The following is a 26,928-nucleotide window of genomic DNA, read 5'->3' as shown; positions in this document are numbered from 1 at the left end:
CTTCTAGTGATTAAACATTCCGTGTTCCTTTCAAATAACGTAGAAATCCTCTTTCCAGCTGTTTACTGTTCTGGACCACGATAATTGTTAAATTGAGTGAGACGAGTAATTACACTGCAGTGTACTGGAAATGTATGTAGTTGTGGTTACATACATCAAAGCTCATAATCATTCCCCGGATTTTTAAAATGATGGATGTGATGTAGATCAATTTTTTTGCGTACCTATTAGTCGTCTCCCACGCTACTCCTACTGAAAACATTGTGATAACTTGTCCCGTTGGAAACCTCGATATAAATAAAATCAGTCAGTTTGTAACGTCTCCTTTTACACGGCTGAACGAGCCGGCAACACCGTGTTAGGTCGTACGTCGATTAACCTGTCAATTTTCTCTAAGCCACCTACAACGTCAAACGCTCCACCGATTCCATTTTATCCATCTATTCTAAACAAAACGTGGTGCGAATGTGCTCTCTAATTTCAATCTACGCATGACTAGAACGTACAGTTGTCGGTTTCTGCGCTCTGGGAATGGTGTTGCTCACTTGAGTAGCTCCGGGGGGGCTAAGTGGGGCCAGAGGACAAGACGGTCGATGGGGTTGATGGTGAAATTTGGGTTGGTACGGCTCCAACATGCGGATTTTCCCCCATCGGTTGAAGAACAAGGCAATGGCAGCTACCCATATCATGAGCACCAGGACCACGAGCAGCACCTCTTCGACACGGACTATCACCACTGGTCCGTCTGGAAAAAAATAATTAACTTCTGTTTAATCATTATTAAGAAAAATAAAACTCAATTTTACACAGGAGCGTTCATTATTAACGGCGCAAGCATTCGCGATCGATCTTTCCCTGTTTGACGTGGTCCCACTCAAACAAAACATTAATTATTATCAAAGGAACGAGCGAGGAATTTTTAGAAATAATAAGCAACTGAAAAATTCACGATCGTTATGGCATTTTAGTTGTAAAAGTTTTAAATTATTCGGGCACGCGACTGCACACTTTTGCCGGTAAAATATTATGGCTGTCGTTGAAGGATGGATTAAATAATTAATTTGGGTATCTCTTAGCATAATGGATGTGGAGGTGGCACTTTCTTCTACGTTTACACCGGATGGCAGAGGATAAACGGTTTCGTTTACCGCTACATTACGCTAAAAGCTTAAATGAAAACAGCTTCTGCAAGAAGAGCTATTTTCTTTTAAACTAAGTAGACATTCAAGGGGGTGGACGCGTATATATACAGCTCGCATTTGTTTATGTTTGAGGGAAAAGAGCTTGTCGGAAGGAAAACGCTGTGCTTTTGAGTTTTCACAAGTCAAATTAAACGAGATAAATAAATTGGAATTTATATATGTTTAGAAAGGAGTTTATCCGGATAATCTAAGTAAAAAAATACCAGTGGCGTCAAAGTGAATTTATTTGTGTGGTATTGTTTATAGTATTTAACTGGATTTGTTATTCAAAAGAAGTTAATAAATTATGCAGATTATTATCGACATTATTATTCTAGACAAAAATATATTACTTATACGCTGACGTACGAGGGTAGCGCCAGAAATTCCCGGCCTGGCTATGAAAGAAACGGCGTAGACTTACAATTAAATTTTATTTTTCAATGTAGTCCTCCCTGACATCAATGCACTTATTAGATCGTTTCAGCAACAATTCAATACATTTAAAAAAATATTCTTTCTGCTTGGTCCCAAAATGTGCCGAAACTGCAGACTTCACCTCTTCGTCGTCTCCAAAATGGCATCCTCGAAGGTTTTTTTCAATTTTTTAAACAGGTAATAGTCACTGGAGGTCATATCTTGGCTATAAGTAGGGTGATAGATTTGTTGAAAAGTTCAATCACGAACTTGCGTAATTGCAGCAGAGTGCACGGATGCATTGTTGTGCAGCACACCATCTTTCTAGTGAATTTTCCACGCCTGGAGTCTCGAATATTTTGGCGTAATTTACGCACAAGTGCTACGTAATATGTCGCATTAACTGTGGTGTTGCGTTCTTTAAAATCTGTAAGAAGAATGTCTTCAGAATCCCAAAAGATGGTAGGCATCACCTTTTTTGTCGACTGACAGACTCTGAACTTTCTTGGTGGTGCTTCTCCTTTTCATCTCCATTCCATCGACTCTCTTTTGTACAGAGGCTCTTAGTACAGAACCATAGTTTCATGCCCTGTGACATTTGTCTTCGGTGCGTCCACAGGATTTTCTCCACAGAGCTCCAAAAAAGACTGAGCAGATTCAACACGACGCTGGCGCTGAATTGCTGGGAGATATTTAGGAACTCACATTGCATTAATTTTATTCATGCCTAAATGATCATGGACGATTCGGCGAACGGTTGTATCTGAGAGCCTCGACTTTTGTGCTATTTCTTTCACCTTCAAGCGTCGATCATATAATACGAGATCCTCAACAAGAGCAATATTGTTATCCGTTAACACTTCCATGGGCCTTCCTGTTCTAGATCATCTTCCAAAGATTTCTAACCCATTCGAAACCGTTTTGACCACTCCTTCATCACAGAATATGTCGGTGATTTTTGGCCATACACCTCGTCCATCCGATCTTTAATGTTTTGAGAGGAAATACCTCCTGGAGTGAGTAATTTTATACTCAATTTTCGTGACTTCTGACATCGTGATGAACAAATGTGTGTTACCAAAAAACTATTTGGCGTAAGCTGCATTTTTGTATGTTTCAGACCTAATGAGACTTGAACTGACATATTTCTAAGATTTTGTCCTCCTACTGTACCTGGATCTATGCCAGGCCGGGAATATTTGGCGCTACCCTCGTATGTTTATGAACTTTGTTGAAAAATTGTTTCTATAATTGAGACCAATCCCAGTAAACACAGTTACGTTGCAGTGATGTTAATGTTTAAATTTGTTTCTTTTTATTGTAATAAATTAAGGGGACTCGCTAGATGAGGTATGAGAGCGCAGAGACCAGTTCAATCAATTAAAAAAATATGGCTGAGAAATATTGTAAAAAAAGCACCATTGTATGTTTTCTTTTCAAGTTTTTTGAGTCATAACCATCATAGAATCGCTTGAAAATTTGCACATGGATAAAACATCACTTTTTACAGGTCGCAGAGTCATTAAATGTTTGCTAGTGATACAATTTGTTTAAATAATAATGTGTTTATTAAAATCAAAATATACCACAAATTAATGCAAAATACGTCGAATAATTTTAACAGGAATATCAGAGGAAAATTAATGATCTATTGGTTAGCAGAGTTTTTAGCAAAAACTAACAATTATTGAAAAAAATGGGTATCAATTCGACAGATTTTGAGCCGTTAGTTCAGTACTTTGCCGATAGGAGCGCCACTAAAATTTACGGTAGCGACTTTCCAGGTAAAACCCTTATCACGTGCTCTACCATAAGCTGATTGTTAGCGTTCTCGGCTGATTTTTCTAATTTATGGCAAGGAACTCAGTTTTATAACAATCCGCCAGGACCGGCCGTAGTAATCTATTGTTAAGGAAATTAACTTTTACGCAATGAGGTACTATCATAAAACCGAATTAAAACTGGGGAACTATAATATTTTTACTGCACTCAGGATCCTGAATTCAATACCCATAATTACTAAAAATTCATTGTAATATTGTTAATATATATTTTGCTTTGTTAATTTATAAAACTAATAAACATATTTATAGTAATAATAAAAAATATATAAAATACAGCTCTTGTTTAACACGTATAAGTAGCTAAGTCTATCTACTACTTATCCCAGAAAGGAGGTGTTTTAAAAAAGCCCTACGCCCAGTAACTTCTCCCTTCATTGTTTACTGGAAAAAAGTGCTCGTATATGTTTTCATTTGCCGAGAGATCATTTTCAAAATATATTTATAATAAAAATATGCAAGTCTTGGTTATGAAAAATGTACTCCTAATAAATTATTAAAGTATAGAAAAAAATAGAAACAATTTTTATTTATTTAAAAAAAATCTCTCGCAAAGGCAGGTACCTCTTTCTTCTTGAATCAATTATTTCGGGCAATAATGCGCCAAAGTAAAATCTGCCAAGTTTATCTGCCATCTTTTTACATATTTCTTCGTCGTTATAAATTTTTTCTATATTTATTCCTTTGGGCGTCCACACAACAAAATAAACTTGTGAAATACCCGTAACAAGCATTTGTCCCTGGACTTGAAAGTAGTAATCATGATTTTTTTTTAGTTTCAATTCTCTGTCTGTCAATGTACAAAATTGGATTATTTTTTTTCTAACCGCTTCTTCGGGAGACAGATCTTGCGAATTTGAAGGGCATTTAATTTCGACTAATGCACTCCTATCCTCTAGAACCCTGTCTGGACTAGCAGCCAAGTAAGGAAATTGTTTTGAAATAAAGAAGCCACACCGTTCAGTTTTTATATTTTTATTTATTTCAAAACAGCTTTTTCCTCACTTTGTTGTCCATAGTATGTATGACTATTACCTCTAAATGTACTGTACAACAGAGACTCCACAGTTTGAGCTGTTGTTGTAGTCGGTCTAAGTTTGTAAATACGTCCAAAATTTGAAGCCGTAACCCTAATTTCTCTTTCTTTTGCCCAAATGTGCCTGTTGCCTAGTGTCTATTTCAATTTGATCTAAATTCAAAGATAATTTTCTCAAAAAAAACGTCTTTGGCTGTCACAAATGTTTCTACATCTATGTCAGGATTATCTAAAAAATATTTAAACCATAATCGCAATCGGGACCAGCATACATACATTTTTTTTAGACATATTTTTTTACGAATACTTTGTCTAAGACGAGCTTGTTTCATAGACGAACAATATTTTTTTGTTAGGAGAGCAGGATCGTTTTAATCACAATATATCAACTTATCCCCTCTAAAAAATTCATGACGTCACCTTAAAATTTTGCTGAATAAATCCTATCTAAAATGTACAAAATATGATGAGTCTCTTCTTGTAATGTATCATTCCATTCATATTTTTTGGATTCGGATATACAGGATGACTCAAAAAATTTAATGAATACGCAAATTTATTTTATTCATTTAATCAGGAACTACAAAACCGAATGCTTTGAAATCTAATGTGAAAAAAAAAAACATAATAGGCATGCAGTCGTCACGTTTCCGATAGCCATGGAAGTACTGTCTAAATTCTTTAGACCGATTTTTTTGATTGTCCCATTTCTCCATTTCTCAATTTTTCAATGTTTCAGTTTGGGATTTTTTCACTGTTTCGATTCTTTAATTTTCCTTCCATTTTTAGGTTTTTCAATATTTCAGCTTTGGAATTTTGCAATATTTCGTTTCTTTCGTTTTTAAATTTTTCGATATTTTAATTTTTCAGTTTTTAAAGTTTTAGCTTTTTAGATTAGTGAGATATCTCGACTTTTCGATTTTTCAGTTCCATGATTTTTCAATTTGTCGAATTTTTAAATTTTAGATTTTTTGTTTTCTTTAATGTTTTGAGTTCTCGATCATTCGATTTTCTGAGTTTACAGGCTTAGATTTTTTTTGTTGTTCAATTCTTGGATTTTTAATAATTTTTAATTTTTTGTTTTTTAAATTTTCATATTTATCAACTTACTGGGATTTCAATGTTTTGATTTTTTGATTGTTCAATTTCTCGATTTTTTGAATTTTTAGTTTTTGATACGATTTTTTTTTTTTTCAAAAATGTTCAGTTTTTCAATTTATTAACTTTACGATACTTCAGTTTTGTTCGATTTCGATTTCTCAATTTTTCGACATATTACTGTTGGGATTTTTCAATTTATCGATTCTTCGATTTCTCGATTCTTTCTTTTTCGATTTCTCAATTTTCCGATGTTTTAGTTTTACGATTTTTAATTTTTTTTATTTTTCAGTTTTCAATTTTTGACGTTTCTAAATTTTTCGATTTTTCAATTTTTTGATTAACTGATTATTTAATTTTCCCATTTCTCTATTTCTCGATTTTTTAATTCTTTCTTCAATTGTGATTTTTCAATTTTTCGATTTCTGAATTTTTCAATGTTTCAATTTTGGATTTTTTCACTTTTCCGATTCTTCAATTTTCTTTCCATTTTTCAGTTTTTCAAGATTTCAGTTTTGAATTTTTTTCTTTTTTTCGATTTTTCAATTTTCCTTCCATTTTTCAATTTTTCAGTTTTTCAGTTCTGGGATTTTGCAATGTTTCGGTTCTTCAATTTTCCCATTTTTTGAAGTTCGATTTCTCGGTTTTTCAATTTTTCGATAGGTATTTTCATTTTTCAATTTTTAAATTTTAGATTTTCCGTTAATTTTTTTGTTTTCCTTGATGTTTTGATTTGTCGATTATTCGATTTTTCAAGTTCTCAATTTAAATTTTTTGGTTTTCCAATTCTTCGATTTTTAAATTGTTTAATTTTTAGATTGTTCAATTTCTCGATTTTTAGATTTTTCAATTTTTCGGTTTACCGATTTTTTTTTCATTTAAAATGTTTCAATTTTTCAATTAGTAACTTTTCGATTTTTCAATTTTGGTCTAATTTGATTTCTTAATTTTTTGATTTTTTGACTCCTCTACTGTTGATGTTTTGATTTCTCGATGTTTCAGTTTGTGAACATTCCGATGTTTCGATTTTTCGACTTTTTGGCTTTTCGAGTGTTCAATTTTTTGATTTTTGAATTTTAGATTTTTGTTTTTTTTTTATTTTTTTGGTGTTTCGATTTCAAAATTCTTCAATTTTTCGATATTTTAATTTTTCAATTTTTGGAATTTTTAAATTTTTGATTTTTCTTTTCTTTTATTTCTCAATTTTTGGATTTTTTAAATTTTACATTTTTCGATTTTACTATTTTTTGATGCTTGGATTTCGCAATTTTTCAAGTTTTCAATACTCATTTTTTCAGGATTTGAATATTGAGAACTTTTCAATGTCTGGATTTTCAATTTTCAGATATTTTAATATTTTGGTTTTTTAATGTTTCGATTTTTGGGTGTTTTGATTTTTCGATTTTTAAGTTTTTGATTTTTCGATTTTTCAGATTTGTTGTCTATTTTAAGTATATTTCATTTTTCAATTTGCGCCTTCTGCGGGAGTATTATTTGTTGTGCTGCACTTGACGGGCGAGGGAAGTTCTGTCGAAATAACCTTCGACCAATTTTTATACTTAGCACGTAGGGTTCTTACTAAGCATTCCTTATTTAACCGAATTTAGTTATTAATTTAACTAAGCAGCTATTATTTCACCAGGCATATATTATTTTTACTGAGAATTTATTTTTTAACTCAGCATTTATTATATAACTTAGCATTTATCATTTTTACCGGGCAAAAATACAGAACGTTTAAAAATAGAACTGTGCTTTTAATTTGTTCCTTTATCGAAATAACAAGAAAACGGTATTAATAATACATTTAGGCGAATAAAGTAGTAGACGGGCTTCATAAGCCTTGTTTGCTGTGTTTGAATAATATAATAATTATCTGGAATATTAAAATTAATATCTCAAAAGAATACGAGAAATGATTATTCTGTGCTGAAGGTATGTTGTGGGCCGCCTGTCATAAATTATCATTATTCTTCATTATCGGCTTACGATGTTTTTATGACCCACGTCCGGTAGTCGTCTATCCCAGCGCGTCAGGTAGATTTAAAGAAGAATTGCTGGTTGCGTTTAAGGCAACAAATGGCGCCCAATTCAAACTTGTCTCTCGTCTAGCGTTAGTTTTATTTTTTAATAAGATATAAAGCATCTAAGCAACCAGTTATACAGATACGTGTGGTTTGTATCATGCGTCCTTGGGCATTTAGTAAAGTTCAAAACTGAGAGACGGCACGTTTTCATGACCTACTTCGACCCTATAATAATTTATAGAAACCCTGTATATCGTTTATTTTAAAAATAATATTTCTGTTTAATTACAAAAAGCAACAAATCTGCAAAAACTTCAAAACACATTACTTAATTTTTGCTTTTTACACTTCAAACAAAAAACGACGAAACAGATTGTACTCTTTATTAAAATACCGCAACCCAAACAGCTCCCTCTCCCGAAACCCCCACTAATCCCAATTATGTCAACACACCTTATCTCTTTCGACAACGTTCCTGTTTAGCGTTCCAGTAAAAAAGCGTAATCTAGTTAGAATCCCGGCGCAAAAGAACGACAATGTCTCTTGAGGCTCTGTCATAAAATGCGGAACAATTCTCTCCCACACCAATCTTCTTCTTCTCTCCTTTGATTTAAAACTACGCGAGTAAGAATAAATCAGACACCATTGTCCTTTTTGTTCCTCGTACTATAAACACAATCTCGTGCGAAATTAGAACTGCCTTCATTCCGCAGCTTTCGAATTATTTGCAGCTTTTGAATGCGTATTAGCGCAGCTGCCAATCATTTTTAATGAATAATGAATTTGTGCAGGGTTTAATGAGTGACGTCGAATTTAATAAGCTCAGTGACTTACAGCAGAGCTGTATGCTGAGCGAGCTTTTGCCATTTCGTTGCCGCGGTACGCTGTGACGAGCTTTTATCTTTGTTTTTGACTAGCAGGAGCAGATAGTGCGTTTCCGGGAAACGTCCTGGTAATTTATGGGGTTACTCCACCCATTGTGCTGTAAATTATTGTGGCTTGGGGCTTGTATTGTATGGCGAGAAGGATTCAGATTTTTAAACAACGTGAAATAGAATAATAATAATAAACATTGTTTCAATAATTTTTCTATTTCAATAACATTATATAATTGGGTTATAAATGACCGAGCAAAACAAGTTTCATGAGCTGGAACAAACCAAAGCATTTATTCGATTTTTAATTGTTCGTTCTGATCCTACAAAAACGACCCCAGCAAACTAAATTCGGTGTAACTGTTTTCTGGCAGTCGTTTATAAAGGAAACTCCATTTTTCTGTTCACACGATTAATTCTGCAGTGTGCCAAGAGTTGTCTTCGTTACTGCAGACAGCAATCAAACACAGATTTAATCGTACATATGTTCCAGATTCAATAATGATCTAATCCTTGTGCACCCAATTCACGCTCGAGGGATTTCTCAATACATGTCGCATTTCAATAACATTATTGTTTCGAACTTTATAACAACGTTTAGGATATAGAGATAATGAGCCAGTCGCTGTTTCTTCTTGTTTGCCAACAACATTAGAAGTTTTCTTGGAATTATTGGCATAACTGATTGGTAGGAAACTTGATCGTACCCATTAAGGAACTCAAAGAGACGCATCGCTAATATTTTACGAAAATGCTTCCTGTGGGTATTGATTTATTATAATGCCATTACTGTACCTAGGCCTTTGATAAATGGATATTGTTGGTCGCCCAGTTGTGGCTGAAGAGGACTTCAATGGCGGACTGTCAAAAACACGAGGACAAAATTTATGTTCGACAAATGTTCGTTCAGGTATATGAGGTTTCGAGTGTTGTAATATCGTCAAATTTATTCTGTCTGTCTGTCTGCCGTCTCTCTGAATTTTATTGGAGCGATTGTTGTCAAAGTTTATATGTGTATTAGGAATATCGGGTCCTTCACCTTCAAAATTTACATTATTAAATATTATTTCAATTTTACAAAATAAGATAAGCCTTCACACACAATTAAAAAATTAAAAAGTCTGCGTGTCTGGAAAATGGCGGATTAACTCTTCAGTTCGTTATGTACGGGGGTTTCGGGAGTCGCCAAAAAATAATAAAAAAATTCTTTATGATGTAGATTACGAAAAACGCGTAATTTTATAAAAGAAAAAATTGGTCTAAAGAGTTTAGACAGAATGCATGTCTATTATGTTTTTTTTCGCAGTAGATTTCATTATTTTTTTTGAGTCACCCGGTATATGCAAATTCAAAAAATATTAATGGAATGATAAATCACAAGAAAAGACTCATCATATTTTGTACATTTTAGATAGGATTTATTTAGCAAAATTTTGTGGTGACGTCATAAATTTTTTAGGGGGGATGAGCAAATACATTTTGATCAAAAACTTACCATGCTTATGATAACTTTAAAACACCTTCAAGATTTCAAAGCATTCGGTTTTGTAGTTCCTGAGTAAATCAATAAAATAAATTTACGCATTCATTAATTTTTTTGAGTCACCCTGTATATGCAAATCCAAAAAATATGAATGGACTGATAAATTACAAGTACAGACTCATTATATTTTGTACAGTTTAGATAGCATTTATTCGGCAAACTTTCGAGCTGACGTCATCAATTTTTTGGAGGGGATAAGCAAAAATATTTTGACTAAACATTTATTATGCTCTTTATAACCTTAAAACATCTGCAAGATTTCAAAGCATTCGGTTTTGTAGTTCCTGATTAACTCAATAAAATAAATTCACGCATTTATTAATTTTTTTGAGTCACCCTGTATATGGATATCGAAAAAAATTGCATGATAAATGACAAGAAGAGACTCACCATATTTTGTACATTTTAGATAGGATTTATTCGGCAAAATTTTGTGGTGACGTCATAAATTTTCTAGGGGGGATGAGCAAATACATTTTGATCAAAAACTTACCATGCTTATGATAACTTTAAAACACCTTCAAGATTTCAAAGCATTCGGTTTTGTAGTTCCTGAGTAAATCAATAAAATAAATTTACGCATTCATTAATTTTTTTGAGTCATCCTGTATATGCAAATCCAAAATATATGAATGGAGTGATATATCACAAGCACAGACTCATCATATTTTGTACATTTTACATAGGATTTATTTGGCAAACTTTTGAGCTGACGTCATCAAGTTTTTGGAGGGGATAACCAAATATATTTTGAGTAAAGATTTATGTTGCTCTTTATATCCTTAAAACATCTGCAACATTTCAAAACATTCGGATTAGCAGATTCAAAATTAAATTGCAAAATGTTGTTTTATAATTTTGATTTTTTTTTCCAAAAATCTGGACGTTTCGGGTAAAAACTCAATTCGGAGTCGTAAACTACATGTTTAGGACTATATTATTTTATACAATTTAAAACCCATTTACTATGTACAATTTTGAAGTGACGTCATCACATTAGTGGTGGGGATGATTAAACAAATTTTGGTTAGCGTTTAACCATCTACATGATATTCCTAATATAACTACAAAATTTCACAACAATCGGTCCAGTACTTTCGGAGATTATCTGTCTAATAAAAATCCGGGACGGCAGACAGACAGACGGAAATGGGAGACCTATTTCTTCGTCTTCTAGGGGTCATGAAAGGTCGAGAAAACGTAAAAGTAGAGAGTCGGCCGACGGACTCGATTACAATACTTCCTTTGCTTACGCTCGGGAAGTAACAATACCAACAAAAGAAAAATCCATTAAAACATAACCAACTAAACACCAGAGAAGATATTCAAATTCCTGCCTTGTGTATATAAGTAAGCTCGTAATGTTTCCAAATTTTGATCATTTTTTGTAAAAGTTAGTCGTCAGTAGTTGCTAAGATAAAGCCGATTTTGGGAAATGACAAACCCTCTAAGAAAAGAGAGACAGGGTGAGTGGGCGGGGTTAGTATCTGCCCAGATAAGACTGATTTTGGCAAATGAGATATCCTGCAAGAAAAGAGAGGGCGGGTGGGCGGGGCTAATACCTGCTAAGATAAAACTGATTCTGGCAAATGACATACCCCCTAAGAAAAGAGTGTGGGTTGGGGGGCTAGCAGCTGCTAAAATAAGACCGATTTTGGCAAATGACATACCCTCCAAAAAAAGAGAAAGCGGGTGAGTGAATCTAGTAGCTGCTAAGGTAAGACTGAGTTTGGCTACTGAGATACTTTCTAAGAAAACCACGGAGGTAGAAGAGACCGGAGGGAAGGTGTCATGAATTTTGTGGCACAGACTCAGGCACCGTTTATGACCCTACTTGAAATGCGCGCTGTGCTAAACTCCACCCTCTAAATGTTTAGCAGTCATAACCAGTGGCGGGGCAACATATTTTATGTTGACTACCTTATATATAAGTCTCTAAAAGTTATTATGATCTTCATTTATTATCAAAGTCTATTCAAATTAAAAACACCACTAACGCGTCCAAAACTAAAACAGCACAACTAAATTCAAACTCAAGAACGAACAACTGCATATAAACAGCACGTGTTACGTGATAGTACGCCACTGGAAATCCAAACCCTGTCAGCTGTTGAGTGTAGGTGCGCGTTTGCGTCGGGCTGGCAAATATTGGCGGCTTGTTCAAATAAGATCATAACCGGTGTCTGACCGGGTCTTGAACGATGCCAGAATGGTTACATTGCTAGCATACGGTACGCTCCCTCCGGTCTCTTCTACCTCCGTGAAGAAAACACAGAGAGGGTGGGTGGGCGGGGATAATACTTGCCAAGATGAAACTGATTTTTGCAAATGAAATACCCTTTAAGAAAATAAATGTTTATTGTTTTCAACAGGGTCTACCCTAATTAAAGAATACAAAATACTGCACAGATTAACTTGAATAATTGACTATAATTTCTACAAATACTTACTTAACTCTATTTAAATCCTAACTAATATATAGATAACAAAATATACAACTCCTATTAATTGTTAAGTTCAGGCCATATTTTGACTGTTTTGGCAATCCTATACAAAGACGAATTCTTATGGATCTTCGTATTTTTGAAGATTAGACTTAGGACAATTGAAACTGATTAAACTTAGTAACTCCGAATCGTTTATTTTATTATTTATGAGTTTTACAAATAAGCGAATGTAAGCCGTAATTATACAACCTGCAACAGAAACAGCAGAATTTTTTTTTAACAGAATGTCTTGTGGAACACCTCTTTGTGGGTAACTACCGTGAATTTTGAAGTAGAGATATGTATTTAAAAAACCGACGTTGGAGATTTTCTATTTCTTGTGTATGTATTTTATAATTTGGGTACCAAATAAAATTTGCATACTCTAATTTACTTCTGACGAAGGCAAAGAAGAGCATTTTCAATGTTGTTTCATTTTGGACTTTTACACAGTTTCTAATAATACATTCCAGCATTTTAATGTTATCAGAGGTAACTGCTTTAATATGATCTACGAAAGATAGCATGTCATTAACAAAACTATTAAACAATAGTGGTCCAAGGACGGAACCTTGAGGCACACCAGAAGTGCCTGAAAATTTAAACGACCAGAAACCGTTATATTCCACAAAGTTAACTCTAGATAGTTTTTAACTGCGAAACAGAAACTGTCTGAAAAACCAAACACACTAAGTTTCTGCAGCGGTAGGCTGTGATCTAAATTGTCAAGAGTGTGATATCATTAAATTTGTCACAGTTGAACGGCTTTGAACAAAACCATGTTCATTAGCTACTATATGATTTTTAATTTGATGATATAGGACATTAAATATCACGATTGCAAAAACTTTGGCAAAGTTGTTTAAAATGGAAATAAGTAGGACGATAATTTTCTGTTTGACTGATCGTCTTGGCAAATGGGATACCTTTAAGAGAAGAGAGGGTGGGTGGGCAGGACTAGCACTTGCTAAGATAAAAACTGATTTTGGCAAATGACAAACCCTCTAAGAAAAGAGAGGGTGGGGGAGTAGATCAGTATTTATAACTTATTCGATTTAAAATACAAATTACTGTTCAATCATAGTGTTATCGCCTTCGGTATCTTTATCCCTATCATTTAATATAGTTATTAGTGGGCTTTGATGACTACAATGAGTGTAATAAATATCAGTTCTTAAATGAGTAATAAATCGTGTAAAAACGGCACCAATTGTTGTACCTAATTTAGTCGTTGGAACAGTCAAACGAACACATTTTAATAAATAGTGCTAGGTATTTTTGTTTTCGACTTCTATTTTTCTATTGCTTCTGGTTCCACATAGAATTTTCTCCTATCATATTAAATTCAGGCAAACCAGCATTTTGTTCTTCAAGGATAGCAATGTGCTGAAGAATATATAAATACTTATTAAATTCTCACTTCAACGTCTAGTTTTTTTCTCATTCCCAAACAATTTTTCTAGAATCATTTCTCTTCTTAATTCTTCAAAAACTCATTTAATTTATTATCTCACCAAAATTTCGTACTAGAAGAATTCTAGAATCTCTTTAAACTTCTTATTAACTTCTGTTCTCTTTTCAACGTTTTTTTTTTTTTCTTAAATGAAAACATTCTTATAAAACCGCTTCTCATTTGGATCATTCAACAACTATTTTAATTCATAATCCCTCCAAAATTTCGTAGCAGAAGCACCCTAGGACCTTTTTTTAACTTCTTATAAACTTCCTCCTTCGAAGTCATTTTTTTTTTCTTTTTGCAAAATAGAATGCCATCTTGACTTTCCCAGAACTTTGTGGGATTTCCCGTTTCAACTCAGATTATTCGAATAAATTTGTTCTTTTAGCAAAAAATCGAAAAATGGCAAATCGTGAAAAGGAAAAATTTTAACTTGAGAAGTTCGAAAATTAAAAATAAAAAATTAAAGTTAAAACTTGAAAAATCAAAAGATGGGAAATAAAAACTGCGAAATTTTGAAAAAAATTATCAAACTAAAATCTAAAAAAAAATGCCAACAGGAATTTCGAATTCGATTTTATAAGATTTGTTTTTTTCCCACCCTTATTTTCTTAGAGGATATGTCATTTGCCAAAATCAGTCTCATCTTGATCAGGACTAGCCCCGCCCACCCACCCTTTATTTTCTTAGAAAAGTGGGTCATCTGTCAAAATCAGTTTCATCTTGATAAGTACTAACCCCGCCCACTTCTGCGTCCTGAGGGTCGTTGTGATTTAGATACTCTTTGAATTCTAGCAATGGGTGTCAGTTGTGTTCTCTTTGAGCATCATGGGGGTCCTAAGAGGCGGAATCAGCACCACTCTCTCTGAGGCGTTTCATGTACATATTGTTTGATGGTTTATATTTTTCTCTCTCTCTTTCTATTGCGCCGCGTTACATGCCGATGTTGAGACTCAGTTCAGACTGATCTCGGTCTCCTCAACACCGACACCGACACCAACACCAACACCGAGTTCGCGCTCGTAGCTCGAACTCGACATCCTATTCCGGCGCGCGTCGTATACGTGTTCTTTAATACGAAAAGAAAGGAGTTAAAACTCCAAAAATAGAACACTGAAAGGTCAAAAGATTTTTTCAAATTCATCAAGCAACAAAGAAACACCAGATTCCTTTAAATTTATCCCAAAATAAAAACAACAGGTGACCTAAAATTAACTGCGAACATTTTATACCTAGGGTTTTGAAAACTTTGACAATTTTTGATACGTCGTATCAAATTATCACAAAAACAACATATGAAATGGTAATTAAACGTGGTCATGGACAAGAGAAATATTAACTAAAAGTTATTACTAGTTATTGTGATAGTTACAGTTCGGAATTATATGCAGAAAATTGCTCAAAATATGCAAGAAAAATTACATTATTTACACATTAATATTTTGTTTCTATCATCAGGCTAGTTTTTTTGAGACTGCTTGAGTAATAAACCTTGTGCTTTATTGATATATATTTTTAAATTTTCTTGTGAGATTAAAGAAATCATGTCAAAATTTGATGCAGCAATCAAGGAATCTAACATAATTTTAAACAGTCTTAAATTAAATAAGAATCTGACACAAAGTTTGCATATAAAGTACCAACTAATAAATTTGCTACATATCTGACGCATAGCATGGCATAAATCGAACTTGAATGTTTCCTTTTCATTTTTGGCTGTATTAGTAGATAAAGTTTCTCGTATTGATGTTTGAGTTACACTGATTGAATTTGTTTTTTCACAATTTCTTTTGTGAAGAGACGTTCTGCAGTGTTTGTTTATAAAATGTTTCTTTGTGCTCGAAATCTATTAAAAAAATTGAAAACAAATAATTGTGCCTGTAAAAGATAGCTAATACTGTGGATGATAGGTTGGAAGACATTTTTTTAATTATCGTAGACGAATGATAAATGAATTTGGAAATCGAAGAATGAAATATTTCACCAAATATGAGAAGGATTTTTTTTACTCTTTTTCCTCAACTCATCAGTTGAATGTTAAAAGCGTGGCGGAGAGTTAATCTGCCTTTTTCCAGACACTGAGACACCCGATATATATATTTAAACATTTAAACATTCAAATAGAAACAGTTTCCATGTTTCGTTTAGTAAATTGGAGCCATTTTCTGCTACATTACGAGAGTAAGCCAAATTGAGACAGCACATTTTTTTCATCGTGTTTACTGCAGCAAACATTTAACATTAAACCCCAGCCCACAGCTTACACAACATGAAAGTAATTACATAAATTTTTCTCTACTTTCCGCGTTCGTGCTCACACTACCCCATCACAACGTAACATAATTTGCTAAAACGAACAATGTTTGACCAGTCCGCCGATACGAATAATACAACGGAGGCCTCCATAAATTATTGGCAGAAGCAATAAAGCAAAATAGACATAGGATTGAATTTATATTTTGTTTGACGAGTTCTGGCTGTGATAAAAGAAAAATTTATTGCGTAGAAGGTAAATACAGTGTAGCGAAAGTAAAATAAATTGAGGTTATTATAATGCATACAGGATATTTATTTTATATTACCTGCCACAGGATAAGCAGGCGTGTTGTTGACCAGCAGCCTGGTGGAGTCGGCTCTTCCCCCGGGAGAGGCCTCCTCCCGTACCTCCACCTCCATGTTCTGTGAGATGCCACCGTGGCCCACGTCCCACTCTGCAACCCATCATACAAACATTATAATTAAGCGATCAGAACCTCCAATCTCTTGTACGTATTCAATCAAAGCGAGGCGTTCGCAGGATTGAGTCGTAAGGATCGGGATAATCGAGGGTGTCAGCGTCACGTCCTTGCCAGGTTCATTAGAGCGAGCGAAAGGGGCTAAAACAAGTACACTTGCAAAAACCGCACCGCTAAGCACTAATTTGTGTGAGTGATGGGGCTGTAGATCGAGGCTTGTAAAAACGTACGAAATCGTGAAATATCGATAGCACGTTCCACGAACTCGGGTTGAGGATGCTGTGGAGGACGGGAGTGATTTATGAGGGGGTTATGGAAATTGCGGGAGGTGTGTGATGATAGTGGATAGGATTTTTGGAGGATGTGGCCGGAAAAGTGTTTAAACGTTACACGAACGTGAACTAATATAGTTTTGGGTACACAAATGGTGCAGTATAACTTTGAACTTAACCGCAAGACGATTACGAGCGCAAATTGTTTGCGAGGGGCGGAAGTAAACTGGAGGGTAATTTGAATTCTCCTAAAATAGTATCTACTTACGTTCTACTCGACGTCTATTTTTGTATACTAATAATAATTTGTAACTTGTTCGAAGAACCGCTTTGGTTAAGATTGCCGTCAATCTGTAGTGGTGGCGACAAATCTAATCGCAGGATTCTCAGGGTTGTATTGAGGAGAATAATTGTCTGCCAGAGATTCACTCTAAAGTCGTAACTCTAGTTTTTTTAAGTGTGCAAATTCAATTCCAGGGAGCGAAATAATCTATTTGTACCCAAACTCAGCTGCAACTTTCACCTTATTATGGAAAAAAATGCAAAAAAAAAACGATTGCTAACGAAATTGGTTTTATTCTATGGGGAATGATGTGTTGAGTTCAAATTATTGCTATTTTTTGTGGGGTTTATAATATTCATACAACTACAAAATAATGTTCTACCACTGTAAACAAGCTTTAGCCTCAGCCAACTGAATTACAAACTAAAGCAAATACGCCCCTGTTCACCACTTGCCGATCTCTAAAGCCCAATCGACAGATTTACGAGTTTGAAGCGTAGACTTCTTAACTTTGATTGTAAAATTTTATTAGTGTACAAAAATACTGCTTCATTTTACTTTGTTGTATTTTCTGGATTATTTTTAAATAACCCAGAAAACTGAAACCGACTTATGTTTTAAATGTAAACTATTTTTAGATTTGTTTTATAAATTAATGTCCTCAAGTGACGAGAAATTTTACGTAATATTTATTAAAACAATCACAAGAAAATGTAGTCACATAATTATTTTTTTACAAATTTATACAAACTTTGGCTATAGTTCAAAGACTTTGTATAAATAATGGTTTTATTTTAATTGTGTTTTGTAAATAAACTTTTTTATTTATAACTTGTTTGTTTAATGGTTTCTTTTTTGTAACAGGCAGTAATCCATTCCCAGTCATATAAAAACTCTTAGATTTTTTTTATATTGTGGTAGGAGTATGTCATAAATTTTTCATCTGGTTTTCGGAACCATCCAAATTTGGATCTAAATACCGAGTGACTATTAATACTTGTAATTTTTCCTTCTCAAACGCAAGCGAATGAAGTTTTGCAATCGAGTTCATCGGGTGACTTGCTACTTTCATCTTTCTAGACTTTTCATGCCTCCTAGAGTACGAAAATTTTTATTAGGTAGATCATCTTCGAAACTACTAGACCGGATTGCCTTAATCCCTCACCTTATCTCCGGCCCAAACTGATAACAGCACTTATTGTAAACTTGGCATAAATTTTAACGGTCTATTTTTAAATCCTAATTTTAAAATCCATGCAAATAACAACAAACGCCCAACTAAATGAGTCATTAATGAATTGAAATGAATTCATAAGAACAAGTTCTACAAGATTCTAAAAATATATAGGAGGTCAAAATACATTTACAGAATAACATTTAGCATCGTACACTACCGCTGGTATTACCTAATTATAGGTACATATTCGTTTTAATATATAGAGGTTATCACAAATCGTCGCCTGAGAACTTACTTGATCTACAGACGACGCGCACTCAGGCCAATAGCGTCTCTAAGCGATGTATCTATAAGCCGACTTTTGTTAGAGCTGTTTTGGTCAAAATTTGCATTTTAAATTTAAGTATCAAATGGTAAAACGCTCACCAAAATTAGGCACCAACAATGAAATGACGTATTCTCCAAATTTTACGATAGTAGATGTAATTTAAAATTTATATCCTCTGTTTACGGTTTATGAATCTGTGTTGAGTTTTTACCTTAGATGTCAAGATTTTTGGAAAAAATCAACATTTTCCAATTTATAGTTATTGGAAGCATGTTAAATCGTTAGTCAAAATGTATCCGTTCATGCTCTCCATCTTACAATTTTGTTGAATAAATGTTATTTAAATGTTAAAAAGTAGTATATAGTTTATAAATACGCCATTGACATTTTTCGACTTTTCGATTTCTCGATTTTTCCACTTTAGATGTTTCAATTTTTCAATATTTCAATTTTGGGCTTTTTCAACTTTTGATTTCTCAATTTTCCGATGTTTCAATGATACAATTTCTCAATTTTTTTGGATATTTTTTTCAATTTTGGGAATTTTCAGTATTTCGATTTTTCGACGTTTCGATTTTTGGACTCCTGGGTTTTATGATTTCTAGATTGTTTACTTTTTGGATTTTCAATTGCTCGTTAAATTTTACATCTTTCAATTTTTCGACTGTTTTATACTTCGATTTTCCAAGTTTTCGATGTTTTATATTTTTCAATTTATAACATTCCAAATGTTTCAGTTTCTCGAATTTTCAGTTCGTCTTTATTTCAATTTTTCAATTTTCCTAATTTTCAAATTTTCGATTAATTTTCCAATTTTTCTTTTTTAAAATTTTTCGGTGTTTCAATTTTTTGATTTCTCAATTTAATTAATTCAATTTTTAAATTTTCTTCTCAGCTTTCGACTCCTGAATTTCTAGATCCTCTGATTTTTCGATTTTTCGATGTCTCAGTTTTTGAATTTTTCGATGTTTCGACTTTTCAGTTATCCGATTTTTGTATTTTTCATTTTTTTAAACTCGGGGGTCGATTTCTCGATTTGTCGATTTTTCAGTTTTTCGATTTTTAAATTTTAGATTTTCCAGTTTTTATTTTTTGATTTTTTGGTGTTTGGATTTCTTGATTTTTAAATCTTGCAATATTGAATCGTTCAATGTTTTAAATTTTAAGTTTTTCGATTTCTCGATTTCAGTATTTCTATTTTTCAATTTGTCAATTTTTGACGTTGCTAAATTTTCACTTTTCCGATTTCTCAATTTTTGATTTTCCCATTTCTCGGCCTCACAAAGTTTCGATTTTTCAGTTCTTTCAGTTTTTTCGACTTCTGGATGTTTTGATTTTCCTATTTTTTTTTTTGGATTTTCCGTTTTCCGTTTTTTAAACTTTAGATTTTTCAATTTTTCGACTGTTGATATTTCGATTTCTCAATTTTTCAACTTTAAAATTCTAGATTTTTCGATTTCTCGAATTTTCAGTGCTTTTATATTTTTCCGAATATTTAAATTTTCGATTTTGCAATTTTTTTGAGATATCGATTTATTCGGAAATTTCGATGTTTTGATTGTTCAATCTCTTGATTTATCAATCTTTCCAATTTTAATGGAATTGAAAAATTGAAATATCTATAGAAGAACTGAAAACTCAAGAATCGAAAAACTTAAAATTTTTAAAATTTAAAAGTTAAAATATCGAAAAGTTGAAAAATTGAGATATCTAAGTATAAAACAGTCGAAAAATTGAAAAATCTAGAGTTTTAAAAATGAAAAATTGAAAATCCAACAGCAAAAGTCGAGAAATCGAAAAATTCAGAATTTAAAAAATCGAAAATTCGAAGTACAAAAAAAATAAAAAATATATAATACACAAATTGAAAAATAGAAGAAAAGTTGAAGAATCGGAAAACTGAACACTGAACAAAATTGGACGAAGTATCCTAAAACTGAAAAATTCAGAAACCGAAAAGTCAAAAAAGCAAAGTCGAAAAATTACAAACTTAGAAAATCGAATAATTGACAAATCAAAAACCTGAAAATTCGAAAAATTGAAAAACTGAACAGAAACGTCGAAATTTAAAAAATTTAAAAATATTAAAGAACTGAAAAATCGAAAAAGCGAAAATTGAAAATCCAAAAAGTAAAGTCGAGAAATCGAAAAATTCAGAACTTAAAAAATTGAAAGGTCGACATACCAAAAAGTCCCAAAACTGAAATATCGGAAAATTGAAAAACAGAAGAAAAATTGAAGAATCAAAAAACTGAAAAATCACAAAATTGAACGAAATATCCTAAAATTTGGAAATTATAAAATTGAAAAATTCAGAAACCGAAAAGTCCAAAAAGCAAAGTCGAAAAATCACAAACTTGGAAAATCGAATAATTGAAAAATTAAAACCTGAAAAATCGAAAAATTGAAGAACTAAACAGGAACGTCAAAATTTGAAAAATTAAGAGATTTTGAAGAACTGAAAAATCGAAAATTTCAAATATTGAAAAATTAAAATATCGTAAAATTGAAAACAAAAAATCAAAAAAATAAAAATTCTGGAATTTAAAAAAAATCGAGAAATCGAAAATTTAAAAAATTGCAAAATTAAAAAATCGGATAATTCAAAAACCGTCACATCGAAAAATCGGAAAGCAGAAAAGTAAAAAATCAAAAAACCTATAAATCGAAAAATTCAAAAACTGAGACATCGAGAAATCGAAAAAACAAAAGATCGAGAAATCGAGGAGTCGAAAATCCAGAAGTCGAAAAATCGAAAAATTGAGAAAGAATGAAAAATAAATCACCAAAATTGTGACTAAAAATATGTAAAAATTATAAAGTAAGTGCACTTTCCCGAAAAAAATCTATTGAATTACGATTCCACTAGTATTGCTAATTAAAGACGTTTTGGTAGTATTAAAACACAATTAAAGAATTAATTCTTAGTTAAACAAAAAAAAAGTTACATGTCAAAATCGAGTGAAATACATGAGATGTGATATTATGTTTGTAAATAAAAGCACCTGAATAATAACCATTTCCCGCAGAAAGTCTGAACGCTTAGAGTCGACATTGGCCTAAATGCACTCCGGTCTGTGGATCAAACAAGTTTTCAGGCGACGAAATAACAGTTCGCAAACTATTTCACCAATTTTTTTCTGTCGGGTCGACAACATGTTTAAAGTTTTATGACATACTTGTGAAGTGAAATATAATTATTAAATCAGAAAAATATTTGTGGACCGGATTTAAACAAAGTTAAAATATCCATAAATGGTGATTAGTTATTTAATTTAAATACCCAGATAATTGGTGTAGACAGACAAAAACTTGACATTTAGATCGAGTGTTTTTTCATTTAATTCGAGAAAATAAGATATTAAAATAAAGTAAAAAATTGCATGGTATTTGTGAAATTTTCCATCGGATACTCGTAATCGATTGTTATCAATCGGGTCAAAGGAAAATGCAAAATAACCGGAGTATATAAATTGCTAATAAATGGACTATAAATTTATGAATCACTTAGGGCACCATCTCACAAAAACAAAACTCAGCTACTTTCCTATTAAAATTCAAAATTAAAACAACATTATACAACTAATTAATTTATGTGCGTAACGCTTAATTTATAATTATAATTTAACTACCAACATATTAAATTTTTCGGTAGTAACCTATCGAATCCACGTTTTAATCACGCGTCAATCAACCGGAACCTCGTTCGCATTGACATTGTGCTTAACCACTAAATCGAAAATTGATATATTGGATTCCTATGCAAATTTCGACACGGGCTCATTGAAACTATAGATACGTGTACATACTTATCGGTCTAAATAGCCAACAGTAAGTTAGTGTATTATACAGTAATGTGCACAATTTACATGAGCGGTATACCGGCGTGCACATGGCTGCTTGGTGTCGTGTCCAGGGACGGACGTTTGCTGGGCCTCGGGCGGCCCCGTCCGTCGAGCTTGCGTCGTCGAGAAGGTTCACGGTCCCGTGGAACCCCCAGGGTGTGATCTGAAACAAAGGAAATATTCGTACAATAAAATCAAAAATGACAAAAAATGACACGTGTATGTCATTTAAAAAATTTAAATACTATTTACCACTCAAAACTTTGAGTTGACGTCATCGAATTGTTGACGGGGGCGATCAGACAAATTCTTTCGTAGCTAACGCTTAGAAAAAAATGTTATCACAATTTGTAATAAATGAATGTTGACATATTTTTATTTCTCGAGGATAAGCTAAGGAAGTATTGTAACCGAGCCCCACACCTTTCATGACCTCTAGATTACGAAAAAATAGGTGTTCCGTCGAGTAGAACCAAAAATTTGCTAATCACTCCCACCAACAATTTGATGACGTCATCTCCAAAATTTATAATAATAAATTTGTTTTTATTTTTATAAAATAAAATACTCCTGCATTTGTACTGTATGAAACCGTGTTGAGTTTTCACCTTACACTTATCATAAAAAAATAAAATTCGCAGAATCAAAACTCATAAATTTCTAAAAATCTGGCTTTATTTACCTTCGACCGGTTTTTTTGTTATCAACATATTTAATTTTTCCTCTTTCTTCGATTTTACAATTTTTTGTTATCATAAATTTTTGTTGTTTCTTTAATTTTTTTTCCATTTTTCAAAGTTTCCCTTTCGTAACTTTTCTGCAACTACAATATTTTAAATTATTCGATTTTTCGACTTACAAATTTTTCAATTTTTCGACTTACAAATTTTTCAATTTTTCGACTTACAAATTTTCCAATTTTTCATTGTCCAATTTTTTAATTTTCATTTTGTCGGACTTACATCACAATTTTTCGTTTTTTCGCTTCTTTTAATTTTGAATGTTTGTTAAAACAAAAAATTGTAAAATCGAAAAGTAAATTAAATTTAATAATCTTACAAATTTCCAATCTTTTATTTTTCAATGTCTCGATTTTCTAATTTTTCAATTTTTGGATTTCTCATTTACCCGATTTTCCGATTTCTCTAGTTTTTAATATATCAATTTTACTATTTTCGTTTTTTAGATTTTGCACTTTTTCAATTTTTACGATTCTCAGTTATTAATCTTTCGATTTTTCAACATTTTCAAGTTTTTAATTCCAATTTTTAAATTTTTCAAAGTGTTCATTTTATACTTTTTCCTTTTTTCATTTTTGATTTTTCAAATTTACCATTTTGCAAGGTTTCCATTTTTTGAATCGAATAGTTGAAAAATCAAAATATTGAAAAACGGAAAAAATAAAAAATCGGAAAAAATTGAAAAATCGAAAAACTGAAACAATGGAAAGTTACAAAATTGAAAAAGTGGAACTCAAGAAACTTCAAAAAACCGAGAAAATCAATCAATCGAAAAATTGGAAAGTCGAAAAATAATTGTCTAGTCAAAATTGTAAAGGCAAAAATTGTAACATTGAAAAATAGAAAAATCGAAAAGTTAAATATCAAGCAATTGAAACATAAAAAATCCAAAAATTGAAAAATCGAGTAAAAGAAAAATTCTAAAATGGTAAAATTAAAAAAGTGAAAAACTTTGAAAATCATAATTATATTAGATATCGAAAAATTGCAAACCGAAAAATTGAAAAATCCAAAACCTGAAAAATTTCACACATAAAAAAAATTAGAAAATCAGACTACTGAGAAACCAAAAAATTGAAAAAATAAGTCAAATATAAAACGGAAACGAAAAATTACAAATTGAAAATCTGTGTAATTGGAAAACGAAAACATGCAAAATCTAAAAATTGAAACATTCAAATGTTGGAATGTCGGAAAACTGAAAAATTTTAAAATGACAAACTCGAAGAGATGCGTATCATAAAGTTGAAAAAAAAAGAAAAATTGACTGCAAGTCTTTAAAACATTGAAGAAACGAAAAATGGAGGGGATAAAAAAAATATGAAATCGGAATATGGAAAAATCGAGAAATAGAATAATCCAAAATTTGAAAAATTTCACAGTAAAAAAAAAAAAGGAAAACTAGAAAATGTAAAAACTGAAATACCCAAAATTTGGAAAATCAGGAAACTGAAAAATTTGAAAATAAGAACTCGAAAGAAGCATATCGATATCAATATTTTTAATTTTTCCTCTTCCTTCGATTTTACAACTTTTTGTTATCCAATTTTTGGTTGTTTCTTTAATTTTTCAATTTCGCTTTCATAATTTTTCGTTTCTGCAAGTTTAATATTTTAAATTTTTTGTTTTGCAATTTTTCGATGTTACAGTTTTTCATTTTCCATTTTTCAGTTTCTCAATTTTTAAGTTTTCGATTTCACAGTTTTTCGTTTTGTCAATTTTTCATGTTCTTGATTTTTATTTTTCATTTTCCCGATTTTTTAATTTTCATTTTCTCGATTTTCCGTTACAATTTTTCGTTTTTTCATTTCCCTTGTTTTTGAATGTTTGTTTCAATTTTCCAATTTTTCAATTTTGCAATTTTTGGATTTCATAATTATCGGATTTTCCGATTTCTATGATTTTTAATATTGCGATTTTACTATTTTCGTTTTTAATATTTCGATTTTACTATTTTCGTTTTTTAATTTTTGCAATATTTCCATTTTTTTTATTCGAATACTTAAAAAATCGAAAAACTGGAAAAATCGAAAACTACAAAATCAGAAAAAATAGAAAAATTGAAAAACTGAAAAAATGGAAAATTATAAAATCGAAAAGGTGGAAAATTTAAAAATTGCAAATCGAAGAACTGATGAAATGAAAAATCGGAACATTAAAAAACTAAAAATCGAGGACCATAAAAATCGAGAAAATTAATGAGTCGGAAAAATTAAGGAATCGAAAAACTGGATAAAAGAAAATAAAAACGAATTGAATCGAAAAATAGGAAAATCAAAAAATGTCTGTCTATGTTTTAAATTTTAGATTTTTCGATTTTTCAGTTCGTCATTTTTTTTAATTTTGCAAATTTTGACGTTTCAGAATTTTCACTTTTCCAATTTCTCAATTACTTAATCAGTTTTTTAATTTTCCCGTTTCTCGACTTCCTAAAGTTTCTATTTTTCAGTTCTGCAGTTCTTCAATTTTTCGATTTTTCAGGTTTTTGTTTTTCCAAACTTTCGATTTTTTAAGTTTGTGATTTTTGACTTTGCTTTTTTGACTTTTCGGTTTCTCAATTTTTTAAAGTTGCAATTTTTGGGATTTCATAATTATACGATTTTCCGATTTCTCTAGTTTTTAATATTTCGATTTTACTATTTTCGTTTTTAGTATTTCGATTTTACTATTTTCGTTTTTTAAATTTTGCAATATTTCCATTTTTTTGATTCGAATACTTAAAAAATCGAAAAACTGGAAAAATCGAAAACGACAAAGCCAGAAAAAATAGAAAAATTGAAAAACTGAAAAAATGGAAAATTATAAAATCGAAAAGGTGGAAAATTTAAAAATTGCAAATCGAAGAACTGATGAAATGAAAAATCGGAACATTAAAAAACTAAAAATCGAGGACCATAAAAATCGAGAAAATTAATGAGTCGGAAAAATTAAGGAATCGAAAAACTGGATAAAAGAAAATAAAAACGAATTGAATCGAAAAATAGGAAAATCAAAAAAATTGTCTGTCTATGTTTTAAATTTTAGATTTTTCGATTTTTCAGTTCGTCAATTTTTTTAATTTTGCAAATTTTGACGTTTCAGAATTTTCACTTTTCCAATTTCTCAATTACTTAATCAGTTTTTTAATTTTCCCGTTTCTCGACTTCCTAAAGTTTCTATTTTTCAGTTCTGCAGTTCTTCAATTTTTCGATTTTTCAGGTTTTTGTTTTTCCAAACTTTCGATTTTTTAAGTTTGTGATTTTTGACTTTGCTTTTTTGACTTTTCGGTTTCTCAATTTTTTAAAGTTGCAATTTTTGGGATTTCATAATTATACGATTTTCCGATTTCTCTAGTTTTTAATATTTCGATTTTACTATTTTCGTTTTTAGTATTTCGATTTTACTATTTTCGTTTTTTAAATTTTGCAATATTTCCATTTTTTTGATTCGAATACTTAAAAAATCGAAAAACTGGAAAAATCGAAAACGACAAAGCCAGAAAAAATAGAAAAATTGAAAAACTGAAAAAATGGAAAATTATAAAATCGAAAAGGTGGAAAATTTAAAAATTGCAAATCGAAGAACTGATGAAATGAAAAATCGGAACAT

The 26,928-nt window shown here is 31.6% G+C and overlaps 1 protein-coding gene across 3 annotated transcripts in view; it reads right to left on the bottom strand.

The window, feature by feature from the left end:
* LOC135140435 (uncharacterized) overlaps positions 1 to 26,928 on the bottom strand; it is an 86,994-nt gene that overhangs the window by 21,952 nt on the left and 38,114 nt on the right. For 2 of the 3 annotated variants that reach the window (XM_064070978.1, XM_064070987.1), the window contains exons 2-4: positions 22,625 to 22,763; positions 16,543 to 16,671; positions 507 to 745 (exon numbers count right to left, since the gene is read on the bottom strand). In XM_064070978.1, the coding sequence (XP_063927048.1) occupies positions 507 to 745; positions 16,543 to 16,636 (333 nt within the window). In that variant the 5' untranslated portion in view covers positions 16,637 to 16,671; positions 22,625 to 22,763. The remainder of the gene's footprint in view (positions 1 to 506; positions 746 to 16,542; positions 16,672 to 22,624; positions 22,764 to 26,928) is intronic. The other variant, XM_064070994.1, reaches the window with a different exon arrangement.

The sequence above is a fragment of the Zophobas morio genome, unplaced genomic scaffold (genome assembly GCF_036711695.1).
Source record: "Zophobas morio isolate AGI-343-1 ecotype UQ-CSIRO unplaced genomic scaffold, CSIRO_AGI_Zmor_V1 ptg000004l, whole genome shotgun sequence".
Classification (NCBI taxonomy): Eukaryota; Metazoa; Arthropoda; class Insecta; order Coleoptera; family Tenebrionidae; genus Zophobas; species Zophobas morio.
Note: the sequence above shows the minus strand (reverse complement) of the source record. Positions and strands in the feature narration are given on the sequence as shown.